General features: G+C 49.9%; 1 protein-coding gene across 1 annotated transcript in view; it reads right to left on the bottom strand.

The window, feature by feature from the left end:
* Nucleotides 1-2,695: 2,695 nt before the first annotated feature.
* The window catches only part of LOC128279089 (uncharacterized), a 99,284-nt gene continuing 80,886 nt past the window's right edge, over nucleotides 2,696-21,093 (bottom strand). The window contains exons 3-6 of the mRNA XM_053017811.1: nucleotides 18,027-18,211; nucleotides 6,339-6,561; nucleotides 5,161-5,256; nucleotides 2,696-3,473 (exon numbers count right to left, since the gene is read on the bottom strand). Coding sequence (XP_052873771.1) covers nucleotides 2,696-3,473; nucleotides 5,161-5,256; nucleotides 6,339-6,561; nucleotides 18,027-18,211 — 1,282 coding nt within the window. The remainder of the gene's footprint in view (nucleotides 3,474-5,160; nucleotides 5,257-6,338; nucleotides 6,562-18,026; nucleotides 18,212-21,093) is intronic.

A 21,093-nucleotide genomic window follows, 5' to 3' on the forward strand; every position in this document is an offset into this window, starting at 1 on the left:
GAGGACACACGGATCGGGCGTGCCGTTGTTGCTAGACACACGGTAGGTTGTTAATGTGTACAATAATGAGCGAAATATGATGACTTAATGAATTGATCAATAAACGAGACATTGTTACTTAATAATTTTTCTTAATATTATTAGTTCACAGCTTGAAGGACCGCGATGCGTTACAGGCGTTACGGTTGCCCGGTACGAATGAATCTTTTCGCGGTGAAATATTTCCAAGTGAAACATTTCGCTTTTAAACCGTTCCACTGTTCGGTGTTTGAAAAAAAAATGAAATGAAATGACCGCAAAGGTGGTAGATAGTTTAAAACCTCGGCACGGAACAACTGTAATTACTTACTTTCTTTGATGTGTGAAGCACGTTGAATAGAATCGAATTCGAGAGTGTTCCTTTCATGCCGTTCATTTTGTGGTTGAAAATAATTTAATGATGAAAGGCAACACCAATTTGCCAGACCGAAGTGCAGCCTCACGTAGTCTCGCTAAATGATTCTAAAGTGGCTGCACTTTGAAAGTTTAATCCTTCATTTAATTAAATTGCTTTTAAGCGAATAATCAATTGCAAAGAAAGGAAGATGCAGTGATTTGAATTTGTTTGGGTTTCTATCTCGTTGAATACGTATCCGTTGAAAACCATCGGTTACCGACTTAAAAACCGCAAACACTTCTCAATCAAAATCTTGTAGTCTTTCGTGGATACATCCGCAGAGTCCAGCACACTATGAGAAGATGTCCTAGGGCAAATTTACAAAGGTGGACACCCATACCAAATCTATGTTAATTTATGTTTTTCGGATAGTTTTCAAGAAATGAGCCAAATTGACCTGGTGGGAGCTGTTTGAAATGGAGGAGCAACGGGAAGTGAAAATGAAATGAGGAACAGCTAGTAAATAATAAGCCACGCAACACGTTTCAATGTTATTATGAATTTATCGCTCTTTATTTCCGTTCTTTAATGCTCTTTGGTTACATATAAAATGAAAATATGATGAGTTAACATTCATCGACCATCTCTATTGCGATCGTGCGCACGATCGATCCGTAAATCTAGCAACACATACTGTCTGGTACCGTTCCGCCGTCTCCTTCATCATGCCCAATGCTCTCTCGACTCTTTAACAGACTTTCCCATGCTACACGACCGGCTCCCTGGTAATTACACATTCACTGCAAGCGACCGTCTCCCGTTGTGTAAGCCCCTAGTTCCCCCGTACGAACACTACAGTTTAGCGATTGTTTGAGTTTTTAGTTAGTTTTGCTGTGGTACACGCTCGATACAAACAGGTTCAACGCTACGATCCTTAACACTACTAACAATAAAACATCCCCGGTACTGCACCACCTCAACCGACGCCCGGCGCCCCCTTCTGCGTTCCTCCGGCTGAACTCCGGTGGCATATCTTATCGGTTGCCCCGTTGCGCTAATGTGGCGACAAAATGTCGGCCAGAGTAGGAGAACCAAATCCCAACTGAAAAATACATTTTAATGCTCGACCAGCCAACCAACGGGACGAGGCGAGCATTGAAGCGAGGCAAGGAACCGACCTGGGCACAGAGTCTCGCCTATCGAAAACCATTAAAATAAACGAAGGGCTCTCTTCGGTGGTCCAAACACCGATTTCCGATCCGGTCCAGTGGCCACCGCTTCCCCGACACGGACACCGGACATCACCGTGGCGCAACTGTGGCACTGTTACGGTGGAAGAAAGGATACTCGCCATGGTCATGTGGTGACCTCTGGCTTCTGTTTCCGGATTTTACCATCCGACGCTCGGGAGGCGTCGCCGCGGAAGTGAACTTTCCCCGGCCAGCGTACGGACGCAACGCTACTTCGCTTTCGTTCGCGTGTTCCATTATTCAGGCACATATTAAATTAAAAATTAATCTATTTCAATCCGTTCGCCGTTCCGGGTCGGGTCCACACAGCTCACCGATGGTTATGACTCTGCGCGTGGATAAAAAGCCAAAGTCCGAAACAAACAACCCGAGTACCGCCGCCGTGGCCGTTTCCTGCTTCTGGTCTCCGCCAAGGGGTTCCCTCACTGGGGCGCATAGATTCAATCAATGGCAAGCCCAAATGGTCGTTGGTGCCGTGGGATCTAGGATTTCGGGGGGACCGGTTTTCGTGGGTGTCCTGAATTTTTATGTTGCTTCCCCCGGAACAGTAGCCACGCTGGCCACTCATTAGCCCGCTCCAGAACTGCAAACCGTCCGCCTGGCGCCATTAGTGTGCCATCTTTCGTGCACAACTCTATACACAGTGCTACAGAAATCCCAAGTTACATGTTTAATGATTCGAAACTACGGCCCAACAACAATGCGACAGGTCGCTTTTCTGTGCCCTCGTGAGCCACCGAGCAGGACCTACCGAGAAGGAGTGACCAAACAACGTCCACCACTTTCGGTGCGCGGAGTTCGCAACTTCACGACGGGGCTGCGCGGTCAAACCTACGCGGTTCCCACGGGGACAGCAGCCGCACGGCTTTGTCACTAAACCGGCCAATTGACCAGAGGTCGCCTCGGTCCGGTTCGGTCCGGAATGGTGGTGGGGGGCCATTAGTAAGGCGGACGAGTAAAACTAGACTTTCATGGCGTTTTGCGGAATGGAACCCACCACCCGGGGGCCACTTCCGGTAACTCTGTTTGTGTGTGTGTGTATTAAAACTCCCCCACCCCCACGGGCCTCTCAGCACTGACCGGTGACGGTCGGTGGTGTCGAAGAAGCGACGGTTGGTGCCGCTTTGCTGACCGGAATGACCGTGGCCAGCAGGGGCGTCGAGTTGGAGTTTAATAATGTACACGTGGCGCCCCCACTCGAGACGGTTCCGGTGCCATCGCCATGACTGTCGCTGCTGTTGCTGGTGGTGTAGACGGATTTGCTGACACCCGTGGCGGTGGCCGACGGTTCAATTGTGCCGGAGATCGTCACAATCGTAACCAGATCCTTGACCATCGTGCTGGACGTTGTGGTGACGATTGGAACTTCGTCTAGGCTGCCGCTGCCGACCGCAGCACACGGACTGACGGCCCCGATGGGCACCCGATCATCGATTTTAATTATGGATCCACCCGACGATGCTCCGTTGGAGTGCGCATTATTATCGTCACTTCCGCCGCCGCCGCCGTCGGTGGTCGGGCCGGTACTACTGCTCCGCGGCACGGGCGGTGGCGGAGGTTGTCGTTGAAGTGCTTCCACCACGGGGTGCAGCTCGACGGACCGATAGCTTGGCGGAAGCGTACTATGGCCGTCGCTGACACCGTACGGATTCGGAGGGTCCATGGCACCGCCGCTCGGTGAGCTGCTGACTCGATGATGCTGCTGCTGCTGATGCTGGTGATCCGGCGTGCTGCCGCTGACGTGGTTCACACTGTTGCTCGATCCTCCGACGGCGCCGCTGATGATGCCACTGATGCCACCGAAAATGCTCGTACTGCTGCCGTTGTACCGCGAGCTGAGTGGTATTCTGGAAGCGGACCAATGGGAAAACAATTAATCTTTCATCACAAAGCCGAACTCACTTCCCGGGGGGGTGGCATTGGTACATCGGTGTGCTGACAGGCACGGAGTTGAGCGTAGGCCGATGGGAGGCTCCTAAATATTAACAATTCCTGTACAGTGGCTCGCGAAACAAAGTATATCGAACAAAACAAAAGGTTTGGTGAAATGTGGGGATGAAAAATCTATTAGTATTAACCACACTGCTTTAATTAATCAGGATAACTCTGTTAAATTATGAGAGGTGTTCTTCGTTACTGTAAAACTCATCAATGACCTTGTTGATGTCGGTGAAATGTTGTCGTTTCGACTTTACTTGATATCTTTTTTTAACCAATTAAAGGTAACTAACTTGCTAGATTCATGCGAGAAACATATCCCTAAACAACAATGCACGTTACTTATAATGTTAATTTATCACTTTTAGAGGAGAAAGGTTCAGCTCATACAGTATTTATCCACAAAATGAAGAAGGTGTTAAAACGAGCGATGGTAGAAAACTACTCTTTTACCCAATTGGCCTTACATATGTGCCAAAACTTTTGAGAACATGGAAAGGTTTGCCAGAAAAATATGGAGCAAATAAAACAATTTAATTCGTGAAACTAACGATCTTCAAAGAAACTTAATTTTTAGTGCATAATTCTGCCCTTAGAACCGTAAACAACAATTCAACAACAAACATAACAACAAAGTAACAAAGTAACATATTATTAGGTAAAAAAAATTAATAAATTTGAGGTAAAGATAAGTTTTGTTTCGCTAGCCACTGTATAATATTGTTGTTGAGTTGAATCCTGAGAACGTTAAACGGAACTTTATATAGCAAATTGGGGGCAAAACTTCAAACCTAATGCGGTTCAGTATATTTCCATCACAAAAAGTGCATCTACAAACTGTTCATTTACATCTTTTTCGCCAAAACAAAACCGTTTTAATCAATTTTTTAAAAATATCAGCATCGCAAATCCATAAGTGGTGACCATAAATAACCTGTAAATGCTCGCCTCGGGATGACAGCCGAAGAGTAGGCGATGACAGAACGATATGCATTTTGTTTTGCAAAAAAATGCACTTAAATGCTGCAATCAAAACTCAAGAGAAACGGAGGCACAGCCAACTGTGCTCGACACACACAGACAGACACAGATATCCTTGTGCCAGGCAAATTTGAGGTCCTTGGGGACGGCGCTGGACGGCGCTGACCGACCCGATCGAATGGAAAAAGTTAATTAAAGCCAACGATTAAAATATGTCATCAATATTAAATCAGCGCACCGGATCGTAACATCAATTAAGCCCGTTTTTACAATCTCACTCGCCATCCCGCTCTCTCTGTGGTCGTCATTCGCTTTCGCTCCACCGAGTGGCCGACTTCGATGGGTACGGTCTCGGTGCCTCACTCGAATGTAAGCAGCGAAGTCGCACCACGCGAAACGGACTTTAAATTGAGTTTAAAAAATTCATTTGCCAAATGACATCGGCCCGAAACGGGAAAGTGTGTTTTCCATTTATTGCATTAATTGAAGCTTTACGATTTGGTGTCAGTTTTTGATCTAATGGCAAACACGGAGGGAAACAAATCAATTAAGGAAACACCAAGTGCCGTGCCGTGCAAATCCAACGACTGAGTAGGGCGACGAGTTATTACTCACCTGAGAAGACTGCCCACGTTCGAGCGGTAGGTTGGCGGTGGCGAGGCCGTGCTGCGCATCCTTCCCGACTGTCGGTCACGATCCAGGAGCAGCAATCTGGCGACGACGCAGGACGAGATATGGGAACGTGAAAATGGGAAAACACACATACAATTTTATCATTTTTTTGCTTCTCTTTTTGGGACAGCCAAGGTCCCAGCACCCGCGAACGCCGAAAGGAAGTCCTTCCACGGGGTCCTTCCTTTGCCCGCGGCAACTTCAAGCACGTAATTGAGATAAATGCCACTCGACACGGCCTGCGTAATTACCGAGCATGTTTCTTGGGGACCACCCGAACCCACCCTGCGTGTGGTAGCGGAAATGGATGGCTACAAGGCTCGGCGCCCAGCAGGAAAAGTGTTACTCCCGCGTGCGTATCTCGAATGGGCCCCTCGGAGATACGACGATGGCGCCCGCGCATTCGCATACAATCATTTAAATTCCCAGTTACACATTAGTCAATCCGAGGCCGTTGTGATAGTGACTAACAACCCTCCAAAAACCCAAACCCACCCCTAACCAGCGCCGCCGTCACGAGAGGTTCGGGGCTGTAATTAATGGCTGCTGTGGCCGGCAGCGAATCGAATCATAGAGTCCGTCGCGTTTGAAACGCTTTATCAATTATTCGAGAAGCGGGTTTTGCGCAATGTTGCACCACTGGCCAGGATTACCACTGCCGCCCGAAGCCCGGCTCAGATGTGTGTGTGTGTGTGTGTGTGGTTTATCAATGCAAATTAGTTGCCAGTTGGCCCGCCACGGCCCGTGACGGCGGCGGCGGCGGCGGCGGCGGCGGCACTGTTTAGTGATTTGTGACCATTAAACACAGCGGATTACACGCAGCGGTGGGTTTACCTTCGGCGCTAACTACCACCACCGGAAGTCAATAGAAAGAGGCATCGGACAGTGTTTAAACACGGGCGCACAGTAAACCGTGCCCGGCTTTGTGGTTTAGCCGCCGTGGTCTATCGAATCAAATTGTGGTTGGCTATTCGACTTGACCCGCCGAAAGTGATTAAAATATACCATCATGACGTTAACCATAAAGAATTACAACCAGTGCTGGGATTACATTTAAATCACATTAATTCATTGGCTCGGCATGTAATAAACTTGGAACCGGAACCGGAGCGAACAATTACCTTAATCGATACTCCTGCATGCTCGCCTGGTAGGAAGGAGGCGGTGGCCGATGCTGGAACTCAGGATACAGCAGCCCGTGCGGTGTGCTTCCGCCCCGTCCGCAGGGTCTCCTCGAGCAGCGGCCCAGATCGACGGTTGAACCGAGCCCCAGACAGGGAGGCGCCCCGGGGGCGGTCATCCGCCAGGCCGCGCCACTGACCGTCACCAGAATCACTCCGACACCTGCGAAGAACGGAAGAGGAAACCGAAAGGACATTGTTAATGAAGCAATAAATGAAGCAAAACTCCTTTTTTCATCCATTCTCCATTCGTCGCGGGGTGTTTATTTTGGGTCCACCAAACTTTGTCGTTAATTCAATCAAACTAGACGCACGCGCCAAATACATTCGCGCCACATTTTCCGTGCCATCAACGGAAGTGTCGCCGATTTAGGGCAAATAAAAACAAACGGATCGAGAGCGAGAGAGGCGAGAGAGAGGCGCCCAGGATACGCATGTTTCGGTGCCATGGCTGCCCTCGGACGCTAGAAAAGTTTTTTAATTAAAATGTTAATTTTCTTATACGGCGAAAAAAACGTCTCGCACTCCGAGCTTTAATCCGTCGTTCGTGTTTCGCGTCCACGGCTGGCGCGTCTTGCAGATGACAGGGACTGCTGCTGCTACTGACAATTTTCAACGGAAAAATTCATTGTTCTCGTTTTCCTTTTCCGTTGCACCGTTGCACCATCCTGCCCGAGTGACGCATTCATGATAACGGAAAGTTGATATGATTTTTTTGGCCCAGTTAAACACTTAAGCCACAATAACTTCATCTGGCGCTGGTTATCAACACTTTGGCTCTGACGCGGCACGCGGTTTCTTTGCGCCTGGCTTTCTTGCCTCATTTGCACAGCTTTACAGGGGAGAAGACCCATCGCTGGTACTGCTTGAGTATCGTCTTTTTTCGAGGAAGCGACCGAGGAAGATAAGCAGGAACGGCGGATTTAATTGAATCACTCAACGGAAGGACCTGCACACAGCGAAGCACAGCAAGGGCAGGGCTCCACGCCCGCAGCGTCAGCGAAACCTCGGCGTACTTGGCGGTGGGAAATACGCTTACGCTCATTCAATTTCCCCCAAATCATGGAAAAATTAATAATCATCATCACAAAAAAGACGGAAGAATGGAATTTTCCACCCCGATTCTGGAAGAGGGAAAAGTCGCCCAGCATCAAGAAAACCTCCACACCACCGGAGGCGACCGAAACTTTCTGCCCATCGAATCCCGCGGCGGCCAACGCGCCAAGGAGAAGATTGTTCGCGCAAAATGATCACGCTTCGATGGTGGTGAAAATGATGAAAGTGAAAAATTTATCAATCCTTCGCCGGCCGGCCACCGCCACGGGCGGGAAATGCGTGAAGCCGGAAAACCAAGGCAGAAAGGTTTAGTGAAAATGTGGCTCACGAACGGGCCCGAAGGCGAAGAAAGGATCCGAAAGGAGTGTGGTCGGTCGGTTGGTTGGTCGGAGGGCATTTACAATGGAGCATAATTTTAAAGGAAACTTTTTTTCATTTCGAAGAAAGGGAGCGTGTGATCCATCGCTTCGAACCCGCGGTGATGGTAACGGGGCGAATGTATAATGGTCGAATCCGCTCCTTCAATCATCCTGCTTTCATCGCACCGATAAAGCGTCGGTGAGAATAATATTTTCTTACGAACCCGGCACGGCACAAACCTCGGCACAAGGATGCGCCACGTCGTGGGGGATAATTTATTTAGCGCAATCCACGTTTTTCAGGATCTCTGTGCATCCCAAACCGGCTCACTTAGCGTCCATTATGTGTTGATCCATTTCAACAGAGCCATAGCTCTGCCCTGCAAATGTCGGCTAAAGATAGTTAAATCTCTGATTTCTTGAAATAGACAATTCGATGGGAATGCATTCACCCACATCTGGCACGCCAGAAATCCTGGCAGGCATTCCTTCGGCCAGCCAGATCTAGAAAGCCCCGTGTGTGTGTCTGGGGTTATCGGTGCGTTCCAAGGCTCCATTACCGCGCCGCGGTCGTTTCGCTGGCCGTGGTTTCGTGACGCGTTTGTCGTCACGGAGAATGTTCATTCATAAATCATGACGCCCTTTACGAGGAGCGTCTTCCCGGAAGGGAGGGAAAAAAAGAATCCGAGACACGTACCAAAAACCAACGAGCCAACGTGTGAAACGACCCGACAAATAAAACCCAGAAACACACCGTCAACCACCAGATGGGAGAAAGAAAATTTCGCCATCCTGGAACCTTGGAAACGTGCGCCGGAGAGCGCACAAGAAACACGATTCTTCCTTGCTCGTGATCGTGTGTGTGTGTGGTTTGGTGGCCAGAAAGTCCTACGAAACATTGCCGCAGGCACATTCAACAAAATAGTTTACGTGTTTTGTGGCGACCCGTACCGTTCAGCGATTGAGTTTGTCATCCTAATTGATGGCACTTGTGGTTGACGTAATTGTGGATGCCAGTTGTGATTTGAGGCATGTTTTGGACGAGATTTACGCTATTTTTACAACCATTTAGACCTCAACGGTGGAATCGATAGTTGCGAATTATTTAAATTGCGTTAAAGCGACCCGGATTGCATACCTTTTAGGCGTTAAATGTAGTGGAGGCGTGGAACGCAGTTAGACCATTTTAGACCACCTTAAAGTGGAAACAAACGATTCAAAGAAGTGTGAAGTTTCGAGTTTTTCTGCATAGTATTTACGAGAATTATTTATCGCCTGTAAATTACGATTCCAATTAACCAAGTGCTGTGATTAAGTATTGGCAATTTCGCAGCTAAATTGCAATTTAAAACCTGCCTCAGATGGCACAGCAATCTCAACCGACCGACCGGAGCCCTATGCGGCCGATGAGAGAACGAGTTTTCCCACGCCTTCCGCTGCGTTGCTGCGTTTATTTGCATCGTTGCACTCGACGAGCACCAATAAATTAGCAAAACGGTGTTAATCGATGTACTAGGCCATTTCCCAAGATCTGTTGGCCTTCTTTTGCCCAGGGCCCTCCCCCCATCGGAGCCCTGGGTAGCTTGAGCAGTCGTGTTCTCGACCTGCAAAAGGGACACACGTACGGCACACGATGATGTTGTTGGGCGAGTTTATTCAGCCCGTTGTAAGTGCTATCAAACAGATGAACCGACTCACTCATTTCGCAACCGGTTCACCCGACCACGGTCACCCTTCTAACTGTGTGTGTCCTGGGCTCTAACTGTCACACTCGTCGGGCCGACGGTGCATAAATCATCATCAACGCTGACAAAGGGGCCTGTGTCGTGATCCACCGACGGAGAGACGTATCCGATGGGCATCATAAATCATAACACACTTTACAAAAAATTACTCTCTCTGCCAACCAGCTCGAGATGTTTTTGCAAACCCCTCTCGGGGGGACCCGAGACGAGTGCTGGTGACGAGAGGTCGTTATGGCGGGGGACGCAGCGGGTTTTGTTTTAACTGCTGCCGAACGATGTCGGCATGCTGTTCGGAGAAGTTTAAGATCGACGACAAAACCGTTCTTCGGCTTCAGGCGGGAGGTTGCTTTTGCTTTCGATTTCTAGTGCAACAGAGCGTGTTCCGGTATGGTGTACTCTCCTCTGTAAGTGTATGATTTAATGCGACCGTTTTGGGATGCGGAACATACTGCCGGCCGGTTGGAATTTTAATTGTGAACAGCACTACTGGACACACGCTTTAATGCGCTTCGATGTTTCACTTTCGCGCCGTTCCGAAATCGGTGGAAAATTTAATCGGTTTTCCTGCTCTCTGCTCATGCGGCCCATAAAAAATGATGTAAAATACCATATTTATGTGTGCCTAAATGCTTCGTTACTCTAATTGCACGCCCGCGAACGAACGGCAAACTGCGAACGGCGAATGATTCATCGATGCCGGGGGGTAGAGAAAGTCGGGGTCCCCGCGGCCAACACAAAAATAATCCAAAACAAGAGCACCAAACCGTTAGACATCGGAATCGAAGCCCGGCGAGAGGAGCCAACCAGGAAGCTTGGCTAGGCTGGAGCTTGCACAACGCGTCCCATTCGAGTGCATCCCACGAGCGGCAAGTGTGAAGTAGGTCAGCAAGTGCGCACTGAAAAGAACACGAAGGCTTGCCGCCATTTGGCCCACTCACCCAAACGGCGAAAAACGCCATGTTTCCAGTGCAGTGGTTCTTCCCCGAGGAGCAGCACATCCCGGCGGCTAAAGGGGCGCCCTTTGGTTTTCCAAACGGCCCCGCCGCAGCCGCGTAATGAGACTCCGGCGTGATGGAATAATTACCGTAATGTTCGCCTTATTTTGTAACGAAATCTGTTCTGGTGCGAGGCGTGTTTTTAGGCAAGAAATAAATTTACGACCAAGCCGAGCCATGGTGGTGCCATGAATCCATGGTAAACGGTCGCCATTCCGCTAAGTGTTGGGTCAACGCGACAGTAACGCGTCGGTCGGGCATTTTGGTATAAACTTTGGACTATGAATTTGTTTAACTAACTTGAAGACTCTTAATTGAAAGCAATCCCATTATAAAGAGATGCCCGTAATTTATCCAACAAACTATCTTCCAGACTCCAGAAGTGGTCCAAAAGGTTCAGCCACATTTCAAGACATTCGCCAAGAAGACAACTGAATTTTACAGACTTTTCAGACAGAAACAGAAACAGAAACAGACAGACAGAAACAAATAGAGCTTGAAGTTGGTGCCACAAAATACGACAACACTTTCGCACCGACCCAACGGCACAGTATCGGAACACGGCACTGCTACGAGCCGGCCGTTGCATCTGAGGTTCTCTCGAAATGCAATTCATTTCCGACGTTCGCCGACGCACGGAGTCCGCTCTGGCGTTGCAATTTGTTTTTTTTTTGTAATGCCCTATTACTGGCCGAGGCCCGCCGAGGCTCTCTGGCTCTGGCCGTTGGCGAAGAAAATTGCCACTCAAACCAGGTACCAGGTGGGACGCCGGGGGTAGCTTTGGGACGACGTTTTCCACCTTCACCGAACAATTTACAACCGCCGGAGCCGGAGCCGAAGCCGGAGAGGTTCCGCCACCCACCCAAAAGGGAGCCCACGAGTCTCTGCTAACGGACGAATGTGGTTCGAATTTCTCGAAATAAGGTCACACGCCATGTTAGAACAGAATCGGAGTAAACACCGAAGCTGGCTGCAGGCCACGGCTGCAAGATAAGTACCGATTGGAGCCGGAGCGATCCGTGTCCGTCCGGAAGCCGGGAGGCAGATCAATCGCGTCCCACAGGGTACGTGTGGCCACCGACCACCGTTACACCTGGAGGGACCGGGACCGGCTTAAGAAGTTGCAGGCGCGGACAGCAAAAGGAGCAATTAGTTTAATGGACTTTCGTTTTATTACACTTTCCCATCGATCGGCCGGATTAAAGTGCAATAAATTTAAACCCGTTCACTTCGCTCTGATCCAGCGCCGGCGCCTTCGAGAGCAGAGGCCATCGTAACTCCCGGTCTGTGGGGGAGACCGTGGTAATGTTTACCCGGAAAAATGGTTTGTAATTAAGACCAATCGCAATCGCTTGAGGGATGGAGATGAATTCGCGGCAATCAGTGAGCATCGATTACCCCCGCGCGGAGAGTGACGCAGCTCGGCACTGTTAATTTATCGCCAATCTGCGGGGCTCCGGGCCCGGGATTTTATCGCGCCCGAATCAACACTAGAATCGCGCTGTTGAATCGGATCGAGAGCACAAAGGTAAATATTAGATTTGCGATTGATGCAACTCAAAATCACGCAACCGCCACAGATGTGTGGCCCCGGTTTGTACAAAATAAATTATGGCTGGGGCCGGATCCGGAAAAAAACGAGCGCAAATCGACCCACCAGAGGACACTCACTGTGTGTGCGCGGCTCCTAAAACGATATTATTCCAGCAAATCCAGCAATAAAGCTGGAACGTGCATCGATTAAACGCTCGTTATTATCGGCGGAGCCGGGCCGATGTTTGGGATAGCACCGGCCACGGTGCGTTATGTTGGCAAGGGGCCGGTGCGAGCTTCTAATTGGTGCACCGACGCAAATCCTGCCACTGCGCGCACAATTTCGTGCCGACAAATTTGTCAACTGTGGCCGGCAATTGCTTTGCGGCGCGGTCCAGCCGGGATTGAACGTGAGACGATTGCAGATTGACGATGTAGTCCGGTTTAGTCCACCGGGAATGGGCCGAAATGGAACACAGCGTCATGGGGGGCGGGGGGTGTGCAATATATTCGGACTGCATTGGCGCATTTCCGTCCCCGATGTACCGCAGCATGCGCCGTGAAAACCACCACCGGCCACCGGTTTAGGTGACGTTCGTTTGGGTCGCCATCGCACGCGTTTTTATTTTGTTCATATTATCGCCCATAAAATATGTGACCGCGTCCGTGTCCCAAGTCGGTTTTGGGTGGCCGGGATCCCGGAAGTGTGGTCATTATAAAATGTAAGCCCAAGGGGATGCGAGCCTGCTGAAACCCATTCCCGGTTCGGATTCGGGCAGATAGGGAACGAAATTAGATTGGCGCCCACCCACACCGTTAAATCCGTGCTCTGATGCTCCAGCTACGGGAACGGGAGGGTCGAATAATGTTGCAATGCTTCCGCTTTGGTTTGGTGGCCACATTTCTGGTGGTTTCCACCGATTCAAATATTCATCCGAGTTGCACAGATTTCAGATGGCGGAATGAATTTAATTAAATAATTTTACAACTTTAAGATGTCCAATTTATGATACCGAAAAGAAAAGCCCATAAAACCTTCGGTCGGAATTTTCCGTATACGATGGGGCATTTGCTAAATTTTCTTCGACACGCTGATCAATTTTCCGCTCGAAGGAACCGTTAGGGAAGGAACAAAAACAGCTTTTCCGAACTAAAAAAAAACACAGGATGTTAGAAAATGGAAAGTACAAACAACACAGCAGATACGTTGCCGGAGTTTGCCAACCAAGACCGAGAGCGAGCGAGAGCGAACCATACGCTGATCTACGACAGTATTTGCTCGGAAGTGGAAGTTGCAACAAAACTGCATCCTTGATGATTGGCCGGGACCGGGTGTGCTCAGCAGCGGCTGATCCTTGGGCCTGGGGCAGGCACGGCGGATGAGTAAACTGTTTGCGAACCGGATTCAAAACTGCAACTCGCATCCTGTGGAGAGCGAGCAGCACCGTACCGCTCCGTGGTAACTTTCTTCCTTATCGAAGTGAATTTTATGCTAGACTCGGAACATCTCGGAGCTCTCGGATGATCACTAGACGATGATGATGCTGAGATGGCGCTAGTGCCAAACCGCGATGGAGCAGAGAGGAGAGTCGGAAGGCGCTGGCGCTGTTTGAACTTGGTTGCAAAGGCTTAAAAAAACGGCCCCAGGAGCGAGCCCGTTGAGTAAAGCATGGAATTTGTTTTGTTTGAAGTTTAATGTTTGAAACTAATCCAACAGATTGCGCTCAGTGCGCCCGGCCAGGGGAATCAGCGAAAGTGAAACTTTCTGTGCTTTCTGTGCACTCTCTCTGCTTGCGTAGAGTGTTTACCGGCAGAGCAAATAAAGGTTAGGCTATGAACTAATCTCCATTGAACCTCGCACGCGCGCGCGCGTCCCTTTTCTTGTGATAGAGCGAATTTTTAAATAGAATTTTATGACACGATTATCGACCCTCTTTAATGTACACAGAGTCTCCCAGGATGTGCCAGGATTAGGCCTATAGGGGGAATTTTCCACCACTTCCATTCGCACCGTTCGCCAATGCGTTCCACTTATAAATGGAGAAATAATTCCTTCCTAAGGATTCAATTGCAAATAAACGCTTCGCTGCGCTTCAATGCAAACTCGCAGCCAGCCGGTCGGACCGCTGCATAGAAAAGCATCCCCAGCATTTGCGTGCGATAACGTTATCCCCGGGGTGTTTCACACCTCAAGTAGTGCAGCTTTCCCCGAGGGTTGGCCCTTTAGCACCGGCCGTAAACCCCACGGCCGTGCACTTTACCACGAGCTCCGTGCAGCGCGCGGGTCGCTTATTATACGCTTCAGTTGGCACCGATTATGCTCAAGTGAGCAATTCTACACAATCCTAGGGCACCGTTTGCCAACACACACACACACACACACACACACCGGGGCGGGGTTAACATGTAAAACGCAGCAAATATGCTAGGGCTGCGCTAGAAACAAAACCCACGGCGGCGGCGGCGGGTCCGTCCACCCGTTATCATTATTGCATTTTAAATTGAAACCATAAATTGTCGGCTTCTTTCGAGCAGTGAGCAATGAGCGCTGAGGGCGCGAAATGGCGCCGTCTGTGTCCCGGGACCAAATGCTTTTCGCGCTTTTTTCGGGCGAAAGGAGACGCGCCGGATGCTGCCCCTTAACTGGGACCCTCGGAACTCGGCGATGGTTCGCGCTGGATAAAAATTGCAACATATTTATCATCCACAGTCTTTACGACTTAGAGGGCTGCGTTCGTGCCACGTCGCGGTCGAGATAATTTTACGATTTTCCGTTAAGGGCGCTCCCAGGGATACCCCAGAAAATTTAATGTGGTTCTTGGAATTCGGCCCGGAATGGGGACACTAAAACTGGGCCAAGTATTGTTTAGGAACAGCGTTTAGGTGTCGCTTTAGTACATACTTCTCCCTCCAAAGCCTCACTGAGAGCCAGACGCCCGATAGGAATGGAATTGCCTGCGAAAGTGGCCAGTGTAACGGGGTTTGAAGTTCTCCATTTTTCGATTCAAAAGCTAAAACGAATGTAACATTAAACTCACGAGCCTATCGAAACGTTAAACGGTCTCTTCAGAATTCAGAATCGTACCGAACGGTTTGGGACCCCGACAAATAATTCCGTTGCAACCGTTGCTTGGTGCTCGCTGGTGATCATAATTCTTGCCGGAAGGAAGCGTGCAGTCCTATTACGCGATCCGGGCCCCGAAGGCTCGACATAGGATACGGAAATCAATATTTACGATATCGTTAGCGGCGGCCGGCCGGCAGCCACACCAACAAATTTAACTATCAACCCGTGTCCGGGTCCGGGTCCAGCAAATAGCTCGAGAAGAGTAGTCCTTTCGCCGGGAAAAGGATACTCCGTTCTTTTCGCTTAGTTTTACCACTTTTTATGTCCCCGTTCCCCGTATCGCACCGTGGCGCACGTTTTGCCGGTCCAAAGTTCAACCGGTTTTTTTCGGGGTTTGGTCCTGGTGGCAACACTCGTCACCGCCGACCGATCCAGTGGCCGGTTCCCAGGTATCTTTCGGACGTGCATGCAATATCATATACGCGGTGCGGTGCCGAAAAAAAAACCGGGCTGCAAATCAAAATGACCCAACGACCCGCCGCCACCGCCGGACCAGAGGCTGGCAGGAACCGTTTCGCGGAAGGGCGGGCCGCCGTTCGGGTGCGCCGCGAATAAAAACACAAATCCGATTTGCTGGATGGTTTTTTGGCAAATAATTCGCTCGAATTGCTGTTGGCGGAGTGGAGTGTGTGTCTGTGTTTTTGTTACGCTGGCCTAGTGGTCGACCATCGCTGGGCTGGGACCAACCACTTCTGGGTTTGCTGGATTTCGGTTCCTTTCCGACCGACCGACAAGATTTATCTCTTGATGTGCGCGCCCAACCTCCGAGGGTGTCCATTTTTTTTGCGTGCCAAACATATCTAGCTGAAAAACGGTCGCGAACTCGCTGGTTCCGTGTTCCGCTCCCCACTCCGATTGTCGACGGATCCGGAAGCGAAGACACCGCTCGCTGACTGCAAAAAGCCAAACTGGGTTCTTTTTTTTCCCTCCCGGATTGTTGGGGATCCTTTTCGCAGACACAAAGGCTCGAGAGCTTTTAAAGCTGACAGTGTTTTTCCATTCTGCGACACACTTTACGTGGCGCGGATCATGTTTTTGGGGGGATTTTGCGGCACTTTTGCTGGCAAAAAAAACTGGCAGCCAAACGAAGCAAAACCACTGAAGTGCCCCACTCGGCAGGGCTTGGTTCGGTTTTGGAGGGTTTAAACCGAGCATTAAAGGAACGTTCCTTCAGCGTGGAACAGGTGACAGCGCAAAACCAATAACCAATATTTTTATGACCCTATGAGCCAATATAAAAAGGATCAGTAATTAAGCTGATCGGAGCCGAATGAGTTTTAAAAAAATATCCCCAGTGCCCATTCAAACATTAAACGGCTCGAATTGCGAGCAATGGCGTCCGGTTGCGTGGCTCCACTCGAGCACTCGAGCGACTCGACACTTTTACCCTCCGAAAACTCGTTTACGACCCGAAGTCCCGAGTGTGTGTGTGTGTGTTGATATTATTGATTGCCAACGGGTTACGTCGGTAAGTTCGGCCGGGCGAGTAAGACCTCAACCCGGACACACCAGAAAACGAGATCTCTCCGTTGCTCCTGGAGCTTTAAATCGAATCGAAAACGGGGCCCCCGGTTGGGCACGTCCTTTGGGTGCGTGATTTTGGTGACGCAATGCGGCGGAGGAGCGGGTCACGCGCCCGCAGCGACCGGTGCGCGATGGTAAATCGATATAAATAAATTGAATTCATATTTTATAAACCCCTTTCGCTGGCCCGAAGTTACGCGCTGGAACTACGCCCCGAGAAGCCCGAGGGCCCCGGGGCCCTACTGGTGGCCTTGGTCCTGGCGCGGGAGTTCCAATCCACTCGGGTAGCGGAAGGCCCATGTAAGCCTCCCTCCTGTCTCTCTCTCGGGGTGCTAGGTAAATCCTATTTGGAGATTGTTTGTGATTTATCAGCGAAATCGTTACGCGCTTTGTGGACGGCGAAGGGTTCACGCGGCGAACTATTCCCGTCGTGCCTCCCCATTACCTACGACCTACATCACTGGGCCATTGGCATTCGGTGGGCTGCGCCCAAACGCGACCCAGAGCTCGGCTCGTGGGGATCCATTTTTTATGTTCATTGTGAAGCCGCTCCGGCAACGACTTGAGAAAAGAGTGATGGTTGGCGGTGGCGCTCTATTATCCCATTCGGTCTCTGGATTGGCGCTGAAATCCGCGACGCCCCCGGGCTTTCCGCCCGCCGGGCGAAACTAAAGCCATAAAAACGCCCGGCCCCGAACACAGTTTCCGCGGGGAGCTGGTAATGAGCGAAGTTTTGCTTCCTTCCGCAGCTGCAAAAATTTGCATACTAATGTTTTGGGCGGCGAAGGCGGCAGAAGGGACTGAGGGGTGGGATGCGGGGACTTATTTACGGAACGAATGCCGAAAACTCGAATCGTTCTCGAGAGTGCCATTGTCGCTGGGGCCAGGCTCTCGAGAGTCGGTCGGGCGAAACGTAGCGAAATAAAATGAACGACGTGAAAAGACAATCGAAACAAAGTTTCCGTGTTTTTATTTCTTCGGCAAACGGTAGCAGCCGGCCCGAAGTTTTCCTGAAAACGGGCGCGAAAACTCCGGCGACCAACGGCGAAGGACGAAGAACTTTGCGATCCGCACCAACGGGCAGATTTCCAGGAAACCATTCGCGAAACCGAAGCATACCGGAGCATAGGTAAACACGGCTCGGTAGTCGGCGGTCCCGGTGGGTGGATACGGGGTTGGTGGTCCTGTAAGACAGTGGCTGACTGCACTTGAAATGCATCCGCACGGTGCAGGAACTGCATCCTGCGTTTGCCGCTAGCTGGGAGGGGAGTGAAAAATCATGAACCTACCTATCATTAATAAGGCAGCTGTTAGATGGGACGTTGGCGAACCGGCCAGGCCCGTAGCGCCGAGGGCTGCACCGCCCAGGGCACAGGCCACACCGCCGAGCGCGACCACGGCTATGAGTGCCCTTAGCGGAGGTCCCGCAAACCAGTGGCCGCAGCATCCTTTGCGTGATCGTTCCGATGGCGAACTGTAAGGCGAGAAGGAAAAATTGTTCAATTAGATAAATGTTGCTTAATTGTATAAATATTAGATGAGTTACAAGGCCATCGCAATCTATTGGGCTTTAGAAAATGTTGCCAAACAACGAGGCACTGTCATTAGGTACTTTCTGTAATCTTCAGGCATTGCGAGGGGTTTTCAGTTACTCCAACTTTCACCAATAGTTGGCTGCTCTGGGCATTGAGGTGGATTGTCTATAACCTTAATATAATTATACGCAAAGTGTTGCATTACTATTTGTGGCTTGTGTTTGTCTTTATGAATGAATTTTTCATCAGCCCATTCATCAGCCCAGAGGATCTTTGCCCAGAATTAGAGCGGTTTCGAAACATGCCGATAGTAAAACACCATCCTTCTTTTCAGATTGGCCTCACTTATTAGGTACGGAAACTTTTTGGGTACAAGGCCAGATTTTCCTGCATCGTATAGACTACGTCGAATAATATACACCGAAGGGGCTTTCAAACATTTTGATTGAAAGATTTGTTATTTAGATAGTCATTATACGTTTATCAATTCATTTTGGTGTAGATTTTTTATACCAAGAAGGTTTAGTACGATGAACACGTCCTTCATTTCCAGAACCCTTAATAAATTGACCGGCTGCTGTCCTGCTTTTGTCGAATATTTTTGAAGTTTTTCTTGTTAGGTTTACCATAAAAACTTATATTTATAATGATTTGATGGTCTTCATCTATTAGTTTGCAATATTTCAAGGTTATTTTTCCATCTTAGAAGCTGAGAAACAAAATAATGCCTTAAGAATCCGTCATCGTGCGTTTCTCATTCTTAATTATAAATTTTAAATATCGAAACCAATAGCAAATCTCGTTATTTAATTTGCGAACACATATTTATGAGAATTAAATATGTGTTCGCAAATTAAATAACGTTGGAGTATTCCCAAAAGTACTCGTGAAAAGAAGAGCGTAAACACCAATGAACGCTGGCTAAGAACTCAAACTAAAAGTCTATCATTCAATTAGTTTGGGAACACGCACTCGACATCGTTGATGCATTAAAGGATGTAAATTTAATCCTTCGTGAGCAGAAAGAAAAATAAATCATAAAATAAAAGCACAAACCCGAAACCGGGACATGCTTTATTCGGTGCGGTTCGGACCGGCAACGGTTCGTTGTGACACTTCACCACCGTTGCCAACACAATGTAACACTCAACCTCGCTTTACACGTGTAGCCAGGACAGGCCAGGACAGGCCAGGAAGCCTGTCCCGCCGTGCTCGTCCTGGTGGTCGCAAGTGGAAGTGGAATGCACATTTGTCAGTCGATCGCACATTAATCGCACGACAACGGCAGCTGCTGCTGTTTGCGCGGTTATTTGCAACACTTTGTTTTTATGCTTCCGCCAGCGAGCGAACGGGTTGGGTGGATTTTCGGTGGCACGTGATTAAGGCCGCGATCAACAATGGAAAACTTAATCGGAAACGTGCTGCGGCCGACGCGAGCTGCTGTATTAATTAAGCATCCCCCGATTTCCGTGCTGATTGCGGACTATTTGTTTGGCGCTCGACTGCAGTCGAGACTGGCCTGGCCTACCGAAAACCGAACCGATGCTGCCACTGACTGATGTACGATGTGGCAGCCATCCATTTCACGTCCGTCAAAAATGGCCAGCGTGCAAAAGCGATGCATTCTGCAACGGGCCGAACTTTGGTTCGGATGGATATTAATCGTACGGCATCCGCATCCTTTCCGCGGGGCCAGCGCTGCAGAGGGAAGCACGTAAATCTCCGCAATCACGTGCGTGCGTGCGTTCGTGTGTGTGTGTCGGCCCGATTGCGGCTGATGTATCCATTAGCATAAAACATGCTCGTTCTTTTCCGACGTTCCCGGAGTCCGACGAGTCCCGGCGCTGAAAGCTGCCAGAGCGCGCGTTCCCCACCGAAAACCGGAACAAACTTGTGAATTTCAGATTTTACGATTATTCCACTTGTTTTCGCGATCAAACGTTCTCCCGAAAGCAGACAGCCGTTGGCAAGTAACCGAATACAGAGTGGGCTGGTACGGTACTGGTTCCTTTTTTTTTGCCGTAGCCCACTTACCCACTACTACTCTGCTTATCGTCGTGGAAAATGCAGGAAGCGAATCCGGAGATGTCGGCACCGGGACCAACTCCGCCGAAGATAAGGACATCGTCGGTCGTACAGAACCTCGCTGCTCGCGAGCAGGGAAAAGCGACCCGATGAAAGTCGTATCCTGCAGTGAAGGAGATTTCCCCGGTAGTGCCGTGGCACTGCTGGCACGATCGAGGTGAGTGTGTGAGGGGGCCAGGTGAAATGTTCATACAACATAAACACAACATTGCATTGTTTTGCGCGAACGCGCGACGGCTCGGCGCGGGGGGTCCTTGCCATAACGGAACTATGATTTTATGGAGCAGTTTACACCGCATCTGGTGGTGGTTACGCGCTCACGACCCTACGACCCATTGAATATGCTTTCCACAAAAGCTCCCGGAGCGAACGACCCCAGGTGGACGCCCTCACGTATCGCGTGTATCTAGGGCACCGCACGGGCCACCACCGGAAGCTCAGCTAATAAGAAAACTTGGCCTCCAGCCCTTAAACGACCCGGGGCGGCTGAGGCGGTTATTAATGTGACACACCCGCCGTCCGTGTCGGTGGAAGTGACATCGGTCAAGAACGGCCGACGCCAACAGATAATCCGTGTCACTCCCCAAAAAGGGACGACTTGCGTCGGAGATACTTCGTGATTAGAGTTTGCGGAACTTCTTGAACCATTCATCGAGTGCGAACGGAAGAGGGGCACGCAATGGGTGTTGCGGATCGCTTACCGTGACCCCCCCACACACACACACACATGCCGGGG

This window comes from Anopheles cruzii, chromosome 2 (genome assembly GCF_943734635.1).
Source record: "Anopheles cruzii chromosome 2, idAnoCruzAS_RS32_06, whole genome shotgun sequence".
NCBI lineage: Eukaryota > Metazoa > Arthropoda > Insecta > Diptera > Culicidae > Anopheles > Anopheles cruzii.